Source organism: Aegilops tauschii, chromosome 1, assembly GCF_002575655.3.
Source record: "Aegilops tauschii subsp. strangulata cultivar AL8/78 chromosome 1, Aet v6.0, whole genome shotgun sequence".
NCBI classification, from domain to species: domain Eukaryota; kingdom Viridiplantae; phylum Streptophyta; class Magnoliopsida; order Poales; family Poaceae; genus Aegilops; species Aegilops tauschii.
The window spans coordinates 396,326,420-396,341,207 of NC_053035.3; the positions used below are offsets into that span (position 1 = coordinate 396,326,420).

Below are 14,788 nucleotides of genomic sequence, written 5' to 3' on the forward strand. Positions count from 1 at the left end.
CAATACGAGGGAGAGCAAACGGATCAGCCGGACAAGCCTTGTTCAAGTTCGTGTAATCCACACACATCCGCCAAGTGCCATTCTTCTTGAGTACCAGCACCGGGTTAGCCAAGCATTCAGGATGGAAAACTTCAACGATAAACCCAGCTGCCAAGAGCCGGGCCACTTCCTCTCCAATGGCCTTCCGCCTCTCCTCGTTGAATCGGCGAAGAAACTGTTTGACCGGCTTAAACTTTGGATCAATATTAAGAGTGTGCTCAGCGATTTCTCTCGGTACACCCGGCATGTCTGAAGGTTTCCATGCAAAGATGTCCCGGTTCTCATGGATGAACTCGATGAGCGCGCTTTCCTATTTCGGATCCAGATTGGCACTGATACTGAACTGCTTCGATGAATCGCCAGGAACGAAGTCAACCATCTTAGTATCATCTGCCGACTTAAAGTTGAGTGAAGGATCCTGCTCTGTGGTTGGCTTCTTTAGAGACGTCATGTCCGCCGGGTCAACTTTATCCTTATAAAATTTCAGCTCCTCTGTTGCACAAGCAGACTCGGCATAAGCAGTGTCTCCTTCCTCACACTCCAAGGCTATCTTCCGGCTTCCATGCACTGTGATGGTTCCCTTGTAACCCGGCATCTTGAGTTGCAGATACACATAACAAGGCCGTGCCATGAACTTGGCATAAGCCGGCCGTCCAAAAAGAGCATGATAAGGGCTCTTAATTTTCACCACTTCAAAGGTCAAGGTCTCTGAGCTAGAGTCATGCTCATCTCCAAAAGAAACTTCCAGAGCTATCTTTCCAACTGGGTACGCCGACTTACCAGGCACCACGCCGTGGAAAACAGTGTTTGATGGTTTAAGATTTTTATCTGTCAGCCCCATGCGGCGGAAAGTCTCATAATAGAGAATATTGATGCTGCTCCTTCCGTCCATGAGTACCTTGGTGAACTTAGGCCAACTCCACCGCGCGACCCCAAACGGACGTCCGCTTTGCCCGGAATCGGTCCGTTTGGGTAGGGCAATGGGGTCGTGTCCGGGCCTGTCCTGGGATGCGGTGGCCGTGCGCCCAGCGCGCGGCCGCATCCGTTTGCCCCATCCTGTCCGCCAGGGCCAAAAATGCCCATATTTTCATATCAAAACAAGTTTGCATGTCCAAATATTAATTGTTTGAAAATAAAAATAGTTTTACAACCCAATCGAAATTGTCTTGAATGAACATAAAATGAACCAATACATCTATTGGTTGCTAATGTGATCCCACACGTGCTCAACCAAGTCATTTTGAAGATTCAAATGAGTGTGCCAATCGAAATGGACAGTTCTTCCACTCCCAGTGCATACAATCTATGCTGCCAAGCATGCCTGGAAAGCCTCTAGCTGCGTTGGTCGCCAACAATCTCTTTGTATCAGCGGCAGTTGGCTGCCTCAAGTACTCTGGGCAAACACCTCGATCACAGCCTGGCAAAACTTGTACATTGACATCAGACATGTTGTCTCACTCATACGCACATACTCATCCACCAGATCGCCTGGATTCCATATGCAAGCATGCGAATGGCCGCGGTGCATTTCTGGTAAGAGGAGAATCCAAGCTTGCCAAGGGCATCCGTCTTGCACTCGAAGTATGGGTCATGAGTAACCACTTCCTCTCGGATACGATTGAACACATGCCTTGCCATTCGAAAACGGCGACGGAATTTATCCGGCTTGAAGAGCGGGGTGTTGGCAAAGTAATCAGCATAGAGCAGGGCGTGGCCTCTCTCTCCCTGTTGTGGTTCGGGTTGGGAGCACGGCCAGGGACTGACCCCCTGTACCGAGGAAGCTGCCGTTGAATGTGGTCGTGAACGACCAGTGCAGCCACCACAAGATCTTCATCATCCGACGACGAATCGTCTGATGAACAAAGGAAGTGATGGAAGAAAAACTCGTCTCCACTGTCCATACCTTTGTGGGCAAAATGCCGAACACCTTGCGGTCGTGGTGGCGAAGAGGCCGCGATGATCACCTCAACGCAGCAGGGGTGGTTGCCGGCCGGCTACTGGCCGCTCTGGAGCTCTCGTCGGAAGCTGCCGAGGCCGCCGTGGTGCGTCGCCGGCGGTCCTGTCCCCTCTGCGGCCGGCAAAGACGGCGACGGCCAAACCTCCGATCGACGGCCAAAGCACGGGCGTGGTGGCGGCCATGTCGAGAAGTGGTTTGCTAGGGACGGCCGGAGGCTGCGTGGTGAGGAGGCTGCCGGAGAATAGTGGCGGCGTCGGCGGCGGGGCGGGGCGGGAGAGAGAGGGTGGAAGCGTTGGGAGCGGAGGGACTGCTAGTGTCCCCGACAGGCAGGCCACGGGGGGGACAAGGGCGTGCGTCCAGGCCGTCCGCGCGCGTCCGTTTCACCCCAAACCAAGCGCAAGTTTGGGCCGGGGATGGGTCAAAAACGGACGGAATCCGGACATTTGTCCGTTTGAGGCAGCGCGCTGGGCTGCGCTATTCGTCTGTTTTACCCCAAACGGACGGGGCCGGACAGGATAGGGTCAGGCGGTGGAGTTGGCCTTATACCCTCCAACCTGAGGTGCCACCACCAATGCCAGGTGACCCGGATTATCAACCCAGGGCGGGTGATCCTCCCGACTCCATACAATGGGCTGCTCAGACCAGCGTAAATAACGGGGAACTGCCAGTTCAACGGAGTTCACTGCCCTCTTATGAAGCTTATGGTATCGCTTGCATAAGCTAGTGGTGAAGACATGATATTATCCACTATTCAACTTCTTTGGGTTGCTCTGATAACCCGACTGTTGCTGCTGTTGACTCCCCTGATTATTCTGCTGATGGTAACCACTTTGGTTACCATGACTACCTTGATTTCCTTGAAACCCTGAGCTAGAGCCGCCTCCACCGTAACCCGGCCCATGGAAATCGGATCCTGAACCGCCACCCGGTCCATGACTGTCTTGGAAAAGATTTGAATTTTTGAACTCCTTCATAATGTAGCAATCTTTCGAGAGGTGCCCAGACGGCCTCTCCCGCGTCCCGTGTTTCGGGCAGGGCTGATTTAACAGTTGCTCAAGATTGATGCCTGACCCTCCAGTCTGCGGGGGCGGTTTACCCTTACGACGCTGACCATTATTCTGTGCATTGGTGTTAGCCACAAAGTCAAAACTATTATCAGCCTTGCGCTTACCGTTGCCTCCCTGGTTCGCCGGGTTATACTGCTGCCCCTTGGCGTTGCTGCTCTTCTTTCCCTTCCCCCGCTTCTCATCATCAGACTCGGGGTCCTTGGTACCATCAGAGTCAACATACTTAACTAGAGCCGCCATTAGGGTCCCCATGTCATTGCAGTGACGTTTGAGTCGTCCCAACTTTTGCTTTAGGGGTGTGAACCGGCAATTGTTCTCCAGCATCAACACTGCCGAGTCGGCATTAATGTGATCTGACGAGTGCAGAATTGTTGAGACCCGGCGCACCCAATGGGTTGTTGCTCACCTTCCTCCTGGACACAGGAGGCTAAATCCACAATTGACATAGGTTGCTTGCATGTATCCTTGAAATTCTGGATAAACCGGGCTTTTAACTCGGCCCATGACCCAATGGAGTTGGCAGGGAGCCCCTTTCACCAAGTACGGGCCGTTCCTTCCAACATCAGGGGGAAATATTTAGCACACGCCGCATCACTGACATCCAACAACTCCATGGCCATCTCATAACTCTCGATCCATGCTTCGGGAGGTAAATCGGCTGTATAGTTAGGCACCTTACGGGGACCCTTGAAATCCTTGGACAGACGCTCATTACGTAGAGTCGATACTAAACACGGCACGCCCAAATTCCTGAAGGTTACACCTGGCTCCACCGAAGTTGTCGGACGAACCGGAGAAGGTTGACGAGCCGCATACTGCGCCTCTAACTCGGCCTCTCGACGGGCTCTACCTTGATCCACCACGTTCTGAGCATTGGCACCACCACCCGCCGGGTTATGCCCACGCGGCGGGTTACGATTCCGCGCACTGCTTGACACAGCCGGCTCATCAATGTGCCTGCTGTAACTCCGGCTTGGGCGAGGGGTGGAATCAATCCTGTCACGACTGTAAGAATAAGCCTGCTGCTGAACCAAAGCTGTCTGAAGGAGCTCTCTAGCCCTCCGTGTTTCAACTGCTATCAAAGACTCGCCCTCAACCGGAAGAGCTGCCAACCGTGACGCCGCGGCGATCATGTTATCCAAAGGGTTAGAGTAATGACCCGGCGGCGTTGGCACGTGCTGCGGCGGGTTATTGTTCTGACGAGGCGGGTCCGTCGTGCGCGGCTGAACCGGCATACCCGTCCCAGGTGCTTCAACCCGATTCACCACTGGCTGGTTACTGGTTCCTGCTCCTGGCGTGTTCAAGAGATTCCTTGCCTCGTAAACCGGAGGCAGACGAGTCTGATGCCTCCTCCTCATGACGTCGTTTGATGCGTTTTGATCTAACATGAGTCGGTAAGACTCCGACTGAATCCGCTGCGCCTGAGCATCCAAAGCGGTTCGCTCCTCAGCCATCCTTGCGTTTTTCGCGTTTAGCTCCTCCTTAGCCTGCGCGATCTCATCACGCAATTTTGCAACCGCCGCATTGTGCTGATCCTGATCTGCCGGATTAACTACTGTTGTTAACAATGTTGTCAGCTTATCCAGTAAGTCAGTTAAGACCTGAGCCGGCGGGCGCACAGGGCCTCCTGCCCCTGCAGCCTTCGCCGCTGCTGACCCGGAAATCAGTGCTGCTGCAGTCGATGAGTGTTGCACCCGTTGCGTACCGGCCATGAAGATCGCGACCCGGTTCGGCGGCTCACAGGGGTCCGGAATATTGTCGCCATCGGAACAGCCCCCAAGTCCGGAATATTGATACAATGACTCGGTCTCACCAGTGGATGACTCGCCATCTGAATAGACAACCGTCTCACCGTTAGATACCGATTCAGATTCCGCACCGTTAATGAATCCCACGAAGGCACGCTTCATGACAGGCTGAACTCGGGAAGGTCTCGCACGCTGAGCCGTCTCGATGATGTCGGTGCAGGTGTCCAGCTCAGGGCCCGGTTCGCCGATCTTGCCAATGAAGACGTGAATTCCACCAAAGGGGACCCGGTACCCGTACTCAATTGAGCCGGCCTCGGGGCCCCAGCCTACGTCATCGATGTAGAGCTTGCCGCGACGACTCTTGGTCATCCGGCCCACGGCGTATCCCTTGAGCCCTTCGAAGTTGCCCTCTAAGAACTTGAAACTATCATGCGATAGCCCCACGGTGGGCAACAACTGTCGTGGAATTGTCACGGCACATGTCCTATGTTAGGACTTAGTCGTGAAGCCATCGCAACGAAGTTAGCTTAAAGGGGTTAAACAGGACAAAGGACACGAGGAGTTTATACTGGTTCGGCCCCTTGCGGTGAAGGTAAAGGCCTAATCCAGTTTGAGGTGGTATTGCTAGGGTTTCGATGACCACGGAGCGAATACCCTAAGCCTGGCTCTCGATCTGTTGTTTCTTGTCCTAAGCCGCCGCCGGGTCGTCCTCTTATATACACGGGTTGACGCCCTGCGACCTATCTCATATGCCTTACAACACAAGTCTATAAATACATGCGGTTTATAACCGTGGGCCTTAAGCCGCCTTTGGGCTTAGGCCCTTTACTCAGCCTATCTATGAACTAAGCCCTTTACTCAGCCTATCTATGAACCGCCATTATGATTTGTACTCTTGGGCTTCATTGAAATGAACCGCCATCAGGATGACCCTGCCCCTCCTGGCGGGTCACGCCTGATAGTCATATCCCCAACACAACTCATGTTTGTATGTGACGAGCTCTGGAGGTCAGCTGCTCTGCTCGGGCACGTCCACACCCCATCAAAGTTTCCAGAGAACCAATTGTGCTAAAAGTTTCTTCTTCGCCATTTGGCAATTGTCAGCAGGGTTACCACCACGAGACGAAAAAAGTTGCATACCATAATCTGAGTTGGTATCATCTCCACCCACAGGCCCAGCAGTCATGCACATGCGACGTTTACAGAAAAATGCAGTCGTATTTATATCCCATATACAACAACATACAGCGTGATTGACAGTTTCTGTTCCCTGTTGCTTTCCAGTAATGTACCACGAGTAATCTAACTGACATCACAGCCTAGAGCTACAAGAACAAGGAAAGCAACAGAGTCTAGCAGCTGCTGACAACAGATTAACAAACAAGCTCGGCGGGCTACATCGTTGCGAATTGAGATGCCAGCACAGCACCGATAAGTTTTAACGACGGCCATGACAATCAGATCACTACCTAAAAGATGAATGATCGTGATGGCGCTGCGTCGGAGCAAGGAAAATCGAGCTTCTGCAACAACGGCGATCAACACAGTCCATCTGGAAAACTCACCAGATGCTTTACAGGTTGAACAGAATTCTGCTGTGGCGATTGAGAACTAGCGTACACGAACTTGCCTGTCATGCTGTCCACAGACTCTACTTGCATCTACTGCTGTACTTGTCAAAACTACTCTACAAATCAATGTCTGGCAGCGGCACCTTCCAATAATTCCAGGAGTTGTAATCTTCCTGCACAGCATTATAATTGATGGTCAGAAACCAAAATAAATAGTACTCCATATCACTTGAATGGTAAAACACCATGAGCAAGTGGACCGCTATCATTCTGGTTGCTCTCAAAAGAGTAATCAATAGGCATGTCTGCATCTTACAGCATAAGAACGTTCGAGTTCTTGATAATATAGAAGAAAGAAAAGCTAATCATGCCCCTGCCTCAGTGTAGCTAATCTTCTGAGTGTAGTTTGCATATACACAAGTCCAGTGCATTTTATCTCTATGTGACCTTTTATCGCTGTTTGGAAAAATCATTGTAACTGACTGTACTACTGTGTAAGCATCGTTGCCAAGTTCAAACATTCTAGTTAGAAAACTGTTCCCTGATAATTACAATTTTTATGATTAAAAAATATCCTTGCGGTTCCCTTTCGTGAGGAATATCCGTATGATTTGATGGCTATTCAAAATTAATACACGAGGCAAAACAACATTATCCAAACTCTCAACTGGCAAAATGTACTAGGTAGAAGACGAGTCTAGTAGTAGCAAAATGAAATGGATAGAAACTATTAAGGTCTGGATATTACCCAGCATACATGAATTTGTTGCTGTGTATTTGATAATTGTTACTTGTCCCTAACTACTCCCTCCGTCCCAAAATAAGTGTCTCAACCTTAGTACAACTTTGTACTAAAGTTGAAACAAAGTTGAGACACTTATTTTGGGACGGAGGGGCTATAACACTGTTCCACTATGTCTGGAACCACTGCAAAATACTACTCCACTATGTCTGGAGTAACTAGCAGAGTTCAGATGAATGCAAAAAAAAAAAAAAAATTCCTAGCAGAGTTCAGAACAGCCACTGACCTGCTCAACCAAAGTTGTTGGAGGGAACATGTCATTGACAAGGGTATGCAAGGAGGTATAGGACTTCACATCAACTGAACTATTGATGGCCACTTCACCCTGCATGCCAACAAGATGTGACTTAGGAGGCAATCACACATCGAGCACAACATTAATGACTTCGACTTAGTGTAATTGAGATACCTTGGGGTTGATGATAAAAATCTTGCCTTTCGAAATTCCCATCTTTTTGTATGTAAGCTCGTCAGTGTCTCTGTTGCCAAATCCAGCATAAAATGGATTGTAGTCAGAAGGAAAAAGTGCTTTAATGTCCTGTCAAAGAATAAAAATAGAAGATGTCAAAAGCCTGTGGCCTTATGTGCCTAAAATTATGCCCCAGCCTTCACAAGAGAATTTAGGAGCCAATCCCATGAAAAACCTTAGTTAATCTACCAAGCTTATTATTTGTTTGTGTATTACTCCCTATGTTCCTAAATATAAGTCTTTCTAGAGATTCCACTACGGACTACGGACAGAGCAAAATGAGTGAATCCACACTAAAGTACGTCTATATACATCCGTATGTAGTCCGCATTGAAATCTCTAAAAATATTTAGGAACAGAGGGAGTAGAAGGGTAAGATCCCATGGGAGACTTAAACAGGCATGGGCCAATATGACCTTAATTCCAGAGAAATTGCAGATCCAGAAAAATCATAAAGTCAACATTTTTTATACTTTTTTTTCGAGAAAATGCAAAGGGCTTTTGCATTTCATTGCATTGAAAAGGTAGAGTTTTCATTGCATTTTTTATACTTTCATTATTACTCCCTCCGTAAACTAATATAAGAGCGTTTGGATCACTACTTTAGTGATCTAAACACTCTTATATTTCTTTACAGAGGTGCTAAGCAAGCAAACTTAGGAAGCTGATTCTGACAGTTACCTCCAGACAGGCAATCTTGAACTCATGTGGTGCTCTTCGTATAACTGAGAAAAACAGAGGAACCATTAGAAGATGCTAAAAAACAATTTTATATTGCAGTCAAAGAAGAAAAAAAATTATCATTAATAGCAAATTTTCGGTGGTCAATCAGAGGGTCTACAGATCATCCGGTAGAGTTAAGCGAATCCAAATGGCAAATTAATTTGCTAAAATCATAATCACGTTACCTTCTCGGTAGAGTGAAGGGAACAATCCATCGGGCGAAATTACAACAGGTCCATTAGGCATAACTTTCCCATCCTGCAAAATTGTAAAAGGATGGTTGAGTACATAACAAACTCAATAGAAAATACTAGCAATATAAAATAGACATCTATTAGATAATCGATGCAGTTATACCGCATATATGATCAAATCACTACGAGTTGAATAGAAGTGACAGAAGGAAACAACAAATGGCAACAGCTAATTTACCTGTTTTAGATTGAAGAGGAAGTTTTTTGTCAGATATGCCTGGACAATGGCTCTAGCGCTAAGGAATATCAGTTGATAACCATTTTCCTGGACAGGAAACAGAAGACTCATCAGAAACGTATGTGCCGTATGTGCTCAAAACTGGGTACAATCTCATCCAAAAATAAAATTCTGAAACAAAATCTCAAAATTGTGTATCACACCTTTATTGCAGAAAAGAGTCGAGCAACACCAGACTGACTCCAATCTCGTCCGACTAAAGGCATGACCTGGCCCAAGACATCAGACCTGAAATGTAACCCACTCACATTCAGCTGTTGTGATAATTTACAGCAAAAGTTCATGTACAGAGCTCTAGAATGCAAAGGGAAATGGTGCAGTAAGCCGGAAATTCATTGGATGGAGCTGAGGTTTAATTCAGTCAGTGCATGGCAGCATTGTCCACTGAAATTTTCGGTTGAGCTGAGAAGGAAATTTGCTGGACATGTGTGACCAAGAAAGTACATGCAATTTATTTCCTGATAATCCGACTTAAGAGAGAAATAATTGATTACAATCACTAGTTTTCAAACAAAATGAGCATGGCGCCTTGAACTCAAAATGAAAGAGATAAACTTTGCCATTTAAATCTATGCCCGAGTTATTTTGCAAAGCACTATTGCAGTGATTGAGAGACCGATGTTGGCTAATTTTACCAATTGCCGGCCTAATATTCACATGTACCAGACCATATATGATGATAGAAATCGTTCCAACTAAGATGCAAAGAATGTCATCCAAGGCCTAATGGTGCCAATGGGAAGTTTTGCCACCATTTTAACATATCACAAAGTGAGCATAGTGCCTAAAGGTTACAAGAAATGAATAACCTCAATATTAATAGAAAAGGTTCAGCTTAGACGGCACATAGTTTGTACCTAGAATTACATGTAATAAATCTAGAAGCAAAACAACTCATTGACTCATTCAATTTAACAATCCAAAGATGTAGATGCTTAAACTAGCAGTTTTTTTGTTCTTCAAATACTCTGCTTAGATTCTATGAGACCACAATTCAAAATAAAGTACTACAAATTTCATTTGTGAACAAGCAAATTGTTTGAATCTAGTACAAGGCCGATCCATCTTTCAATCAATATTGCCTTGAACATGAAGTGAGATAAAATAAGAATACCTCATGGCAACATCTAATACCATGAAATTATTGTATATACACAGCAGCTCATTATTTGGCTGGAAAGTTATGCTAGTTTGATATAACAATTACAGTTTGATGAGACACTATGAGTCTGACAGATGAGGGGCTGAAATATTTAGTTCCACAATACTAAGCTGACAAGTGACAACTAAAAACTATATGAAAGTGAACTACAAACTTTACCTTGTGATGGTTCCATCCACGTCGGATATAACAATTTTTGCATTCCATTTCCACACGTAGATATGTGCATCAACCTAGCAAAAATAACAAATATTAATATAAAGATCCACGAAATAACAACAGGAAATGATTAATTAAGCAAAAAGAGGCATGAACCTGCTGCTTCCCAAAAACTCTGGTGCAGAAGCTAAAGGTGACAATGTTTTGTCCCTCCTTAAGATTAAGAGATGCCACCTGTTCGCTAGTGGGAATTAAAGTCCGCACAAATTGCTTTCTTGGTGACTGGTCTTTATTGTTGGCTGGGGCTTGCTCGTCCATAGGACTTAAGACTGTCTCTGTGTCAAGAAAAATATCCTCAGAAGAATCACTATTACTGCGTTGAAGAGATCTTGATATCCTAAATGGAATAGGCCACAGCCTCCATCTCCGGCTTGGGGACAACCCAAGAGAATCATCTCTCGAATTGGGTGTTTCTTGGCGTTCAACTGGAATAGCATCGATAGGTTCTACACAGAAGTCTGGACCAAATACAGCCTTCCCAAGAACAACATGAGAAACTTTACTCCATGAGAAATAGTTACAGCCAATTCTGACAATAAGGTTTGCATTTTTTATTATTGATGGTCCAGACAATTTGAAATCCTCCTCAGGGACAAGATTTTGCTGGAACACTTCATCAGCGGATGTTTGGCCCATTCCTGGCCGTAGCAAGTGCCCACACAGAGAAATCTCAAAGCCTGCCAGTACAAATCAAAGAAAAACTATGAGACCTAATCTTATAAAAGAGAGAAACATTGCTGACTGACATGTGCTTACCCAAACCCTTCTGTAAATGGGGGTGCTCTTCTTTATTTATTTCCTCTTCAGCAGTTGGGTTCTCCGGAATGCTTCCTAATTTGTCTCTGTCACTGCTTGGGGACATTCGCAAGCGATCAGATTTACTAGCAGCAATATTAGAAGGGGTGGTATCTTTGCTCCTGTCATCAGAACCCCCTTCACAGGACAAGTCAGCTGCCTTGCCATAGACAGGAGAGCAGCCTTCGCTGCGTGTTATATTATCGTCTGAAGTAACTGATGAAACATCCACTTCCTCTATATGCTTTAATTGATTGGATGGATCACAGTCCGCAGTTTCACTTCCATCTTCTCCCAGATCTATGTCAACATCGGAACGGATACTCAGACTAAGCTCAGGATCCCTCTGGTGATCAAATTCAGGTGAAAAGAGTTCAGTTCCTGAATCTCCATCATCTTGTGATGTCAAATCCAAGCAACTTCTGAAAGTATCATATCTGCTAAAACTAGCCTGAATATTCTCATTGCTTTCATCACAAATTTCACCGGACTTAGATGGGGATTCGCATGCCTCATCATTCTGAACCTCATCTTCATTGGTCAAGGGTTGAGAACCCTCATCATTGTTCTTCAAGACATCAAGGGGCTCTTCTTTATTGAGCAAGAGTGGATCAACCTCAGCGTTGCTCCCTGAAATATCATTAGCCTCATCTTCCACATTCAGCGTTTGATAATTCGGACCATTGTTCCCTGACTGTGATAAACCCTGAACCTCATCCTCAATAATCTCATTGCTGGCATCACAAACCTTGCCTGCCTTGGATGGGGACTTGCAGGCCTCATTGTTCTGAACCAGTGGAATATCAGAAGTCTCGTCTTCATTGGTCAATGGTTGAGAACCCTCATCATTGTTCTCCAAGATATCAAGGGACTCTTCTTTATTGGGCAAGAGTGGATCAACCTCAGCGTTGCTCCCTGGAATATCATTAGCCTCATCTTCCACATTCAGCGTTTGATAATCCGGACCATTGTTCCCTGACTGTGATAAACCCTGAACCTCACCCTCAATAATCTCATTGTTGGCATCACAAACCTTGCCTTCCATGGATGGGGACTTGCAGGCCTCGTTGTTCTGAACCAGTGGAATATCACAAGTCTCATCTTCATTGGTCAATGGTTGATAAGCATCATCATTGTTCTCCGACACGTCAAGAGCTTCATCTTTATTGGGAAAGGGTTGATAGCCCTCACCATTGTTCCCTGAAACTTCATGACCTTCATCTTCCACGACCAAAGGTTGATAATTCAGTCCATTGTTCTCTGACCGTGGTAGCACACTCTGAACCTCGTCTTCATTGGTCAATGCAGCACAGTTGCTCTGAACCAGTGGAATGTCACAAGTCTTGTCTTCATTGGTCAATGGTTGATAAGCATCATCATTGTTCACCGACACATCAAGAGCATTGGTCAATGCAACACAGGTCTGGCCTTCATTAACAGAGACATGGAGGCTTTCATGTTCATTAACTGGGATGTCATGTGACCCATCCTTCAAAATTGACACCTCCCGAAGCTCCTCCAAAGCCTCTGATGGATGTTCAGAATCAAACTTAACCTTTTCCTGTGATATGTATAAACCATCCAAAATGCCAGATTCCCACACCTCGCCACCGCGGCTGAGGTCGCCACTCGAGCTCTCCCCAGGCCCCAAATGGAACTGCGGGTCACTTAGTTGCACATTCTCCATATTCTCCTCAGTTGAAGAAATGGGAGCAGTTAGAACACACCCGTTCACACTAACCAAAAGCATCTCTGAATTGCCCCCACCAGCTTGATTTGCCAAATCTTCTGCCTCCTCCAACTTGGAATAGCCATATGAATCAAACTCCTCTCCATTTTGTTCCTCCTGGTCCTCATTCAACTCTGGGCCGACCAACTGGCTGTAAAGTTCCCCGTCACTCTTACTACGCAGAGGAGTTTCAGGCTCGCTCGTAGCTTCTTCTGCAGCGGTTTCAGAGTCCTCACCGCCAGGCACGAGCTCCCGCATGAAGTAAGCCTGGCCAGAGTTGTCGAGCAGCATGTGGAAGCTGGCGTCCACGCCATTGACGGCGATGGTGACGACCTTCTCGTTACGCTTGAGAACACCCTGGAACTTGCCAAAGCGGACATACCAGGGCGTGCTGCGGTAGGAGCCGTCGGGCTGCTCAACCACGATGATGTCGACGGCGCCGCCGAAAGGGTGGAAGGGCGTGGCGACGGAGTACATGCCCTGCGAGAGGACACGCCCCACCCCGCGCCCCACCATCCCCACCACGTCCATCTCTGCACGAGCCCTCGATCGCACGCATCAAACACTCACCGATCTGCTCGATTCGTCCAATTGCTTCATCAATTTCTGCAATCAAATGAACATAAGTAGTATACGATTTCTATCCGTACTCCCCCGCGCAGCAAATAAATCCGTCAGAGAGTGGATGGATTGGTGGGAAGATTAAACCAGAACAAGACTCGAGTAACAATCCAAGCAAGTTAGGGTTCGCCACCAACCGAGGGAAAATCAATCCGAGCCCGGGTACGGACAGATCTCGACTCCACGGCAGGCCAGGTCAGTGGAGCGGGCGAGGACGTGGGCGATACCACCGAGGTGGCGCGCGTGCTTGGGTGGAACAAAGGCGGCGGCGAAGGCCAATTGAGGCTGTGGGGGGGACGGAAGGGGGAAGGGGAGAAGAAGAGGCCGGGCCGGAGTGCGGGTGTTTTTCAGAGAAGTTTCCCGAGCTGTTCTCGCAGGATATTATGGAAAAATATACTATAAACGTGTCGGGCCTTTTTTTGCAGTTTCTCTTCAGTCTTTGGTATTATTTCGTGATATAATTGCTGGTAATATTGGCATTTGAATTCGAACTTCCAAGTGTCCTGAGATCTATATATAGCTCGAACATTATCGCCACAAATAACAATTAATGAAAAAACTCGTGCTGCTCGTGAGCTGACTCATGAAGACATTCAAACAGAAACCTGCTTCAAAAACAAGCAGAAAATTCTGCTACTCCTATACAGGGGTCCAAAAACCTGCGCGCATTTTCCAGACCTCGGTTACCCAAATTAGTACTTTAGCGCGCATGCCCATCATCGATTCCCAGACGAGGCAAAACCCACAGACCTCCCGATTCCCAAACCCAGAAGAACAGTCGCCTTCCTTCCTTCGGCAGGGAAAGCTCCGCGAAACTCACGCCGCGAGCAGTAAAAACGGGACGCGAAGTTTCCTTCCCGGATGAAAAAGGGGACAAAAACAAATGCCAAATCGAACTGGATCCAAATCATCATCTAGTAATCCGAGAGGGAGCGCGGGGGGCGGGGACTCACCGCGACTGGGCTCGGCCGCTCGCCGCTTCTCTCCGGCGGGTCCGTTCGTTCGTCTGAGGGGCTTCGCGTCGCCTCTCGTGGGGTGGGGTCGCTCGCGCCGGCGTCGCGGGTCGCTGCGGGGGGTGGGAATTTGGGGGGAGACCGACGGGGGGTGAAAAGGGGAAGGGGATAGGCGGGCGTTGAGAGCCGCATTTATAAGTGAGCCCGTCCTCCGCACGCGGGGCGCACGTGGGCCGTCGCGGTCCGCCTCGCCAACTGAGCGCAGCTCGGTGTCGGGCTGACATGTGGGGGCACGTGGGTGCCCGGGACCACGTGTCATGGAGAGAGGTAGGCGGACGGGTGGCCGCGGAGGAATGAACGAACATGCCGCCACGTCGCGCAGAGATCGTTGCAGCCGGAGAGTGATCGCCCAAGCTGCCTCTGCAGTTGTCGTCCGCGTCC

At 47.8% G+C, this 14,788-nt stretch overlaps 1 protein-coding gene across 2 annotated transcripts; it reads right to left on the minus strand.

Annotated features, from left to right (window-relative positions):
• Nucleotides 1-6,009: 6,009 nt before the first annotated feature.
• On the minus strand, nucleotides 6,010-14,518 carry LOC109762329 (phosphatidate phosphatase PAH1). Of its 2 annotated transcripts, none has more exons than XM_073499004.1 (11): nucleotides 14,348-14,518; nucleotides 11,006-13,379; nucleotides 10,346-10,926; nucleotides 10,190-10,263; nucleotides 9,012-9,096; nucleotides 8,809-8,895; nucleotides 8,562-8,634; nucleotides 8,335-8,378; nucleotides 7,594-7,722; nucleotides 7,411-7,509; nucleotides 6,010-6,555 (listed from the first exon to the last, which is right to left on the minus strand). In XM_073499004.1, the coding sequence occupies exons 2-11, from the start codon at nucleotides 13,302-13,304 to the stop codon at nucleotides 6,499-6,501; spliced, it is 3,528 nt and encodes a 1,175-aa protein (XP_073355105.1). In that variant the 5' UTR covers nucleotides 13,305-13,379; nucleotides 14,348-14,518; the 3' UTR covers nucleotides 6,010-6,498. The 2 variants fall into 2 exon arrangements, with proteins under 2 accessions (XP_073355105.1, XP_073355108.1); XM_073499007.1 differs by lacking the exon at nucleotides 14,348-14,518 and adding an exon at nucleotides 13,532-13,810.
• Between the last annotated feature and the right edge of the window lie 270 nt (nucleotides 14,519-14,788).

Excerpts from the sequence above, each read along its gene's own strand:
- LOC109762329 (XM_073499004.1), bottom strand. The coding sequence starts at position 13,304 with ATGGACGTGGTGGGGATGGTGGGGCGCGGGGTGGGGCGTGTCCTCTCG. Across the intron at positions 9,097-10,189 it reads GTGGATGGAACCATCACAAG|GTCTGATGTCTTGGGCCAGG; the intron begins GTAAAGTTTGTA and ends GTTACATTTCAG. Across the intron at positions 7,510-7,593 it reads TTTTTATCATCAACCCCAAG|GGTGAAGTGGCCATCAATAG; the intron begins GTATCTCAATTA and ends GTTGGCATGCAG.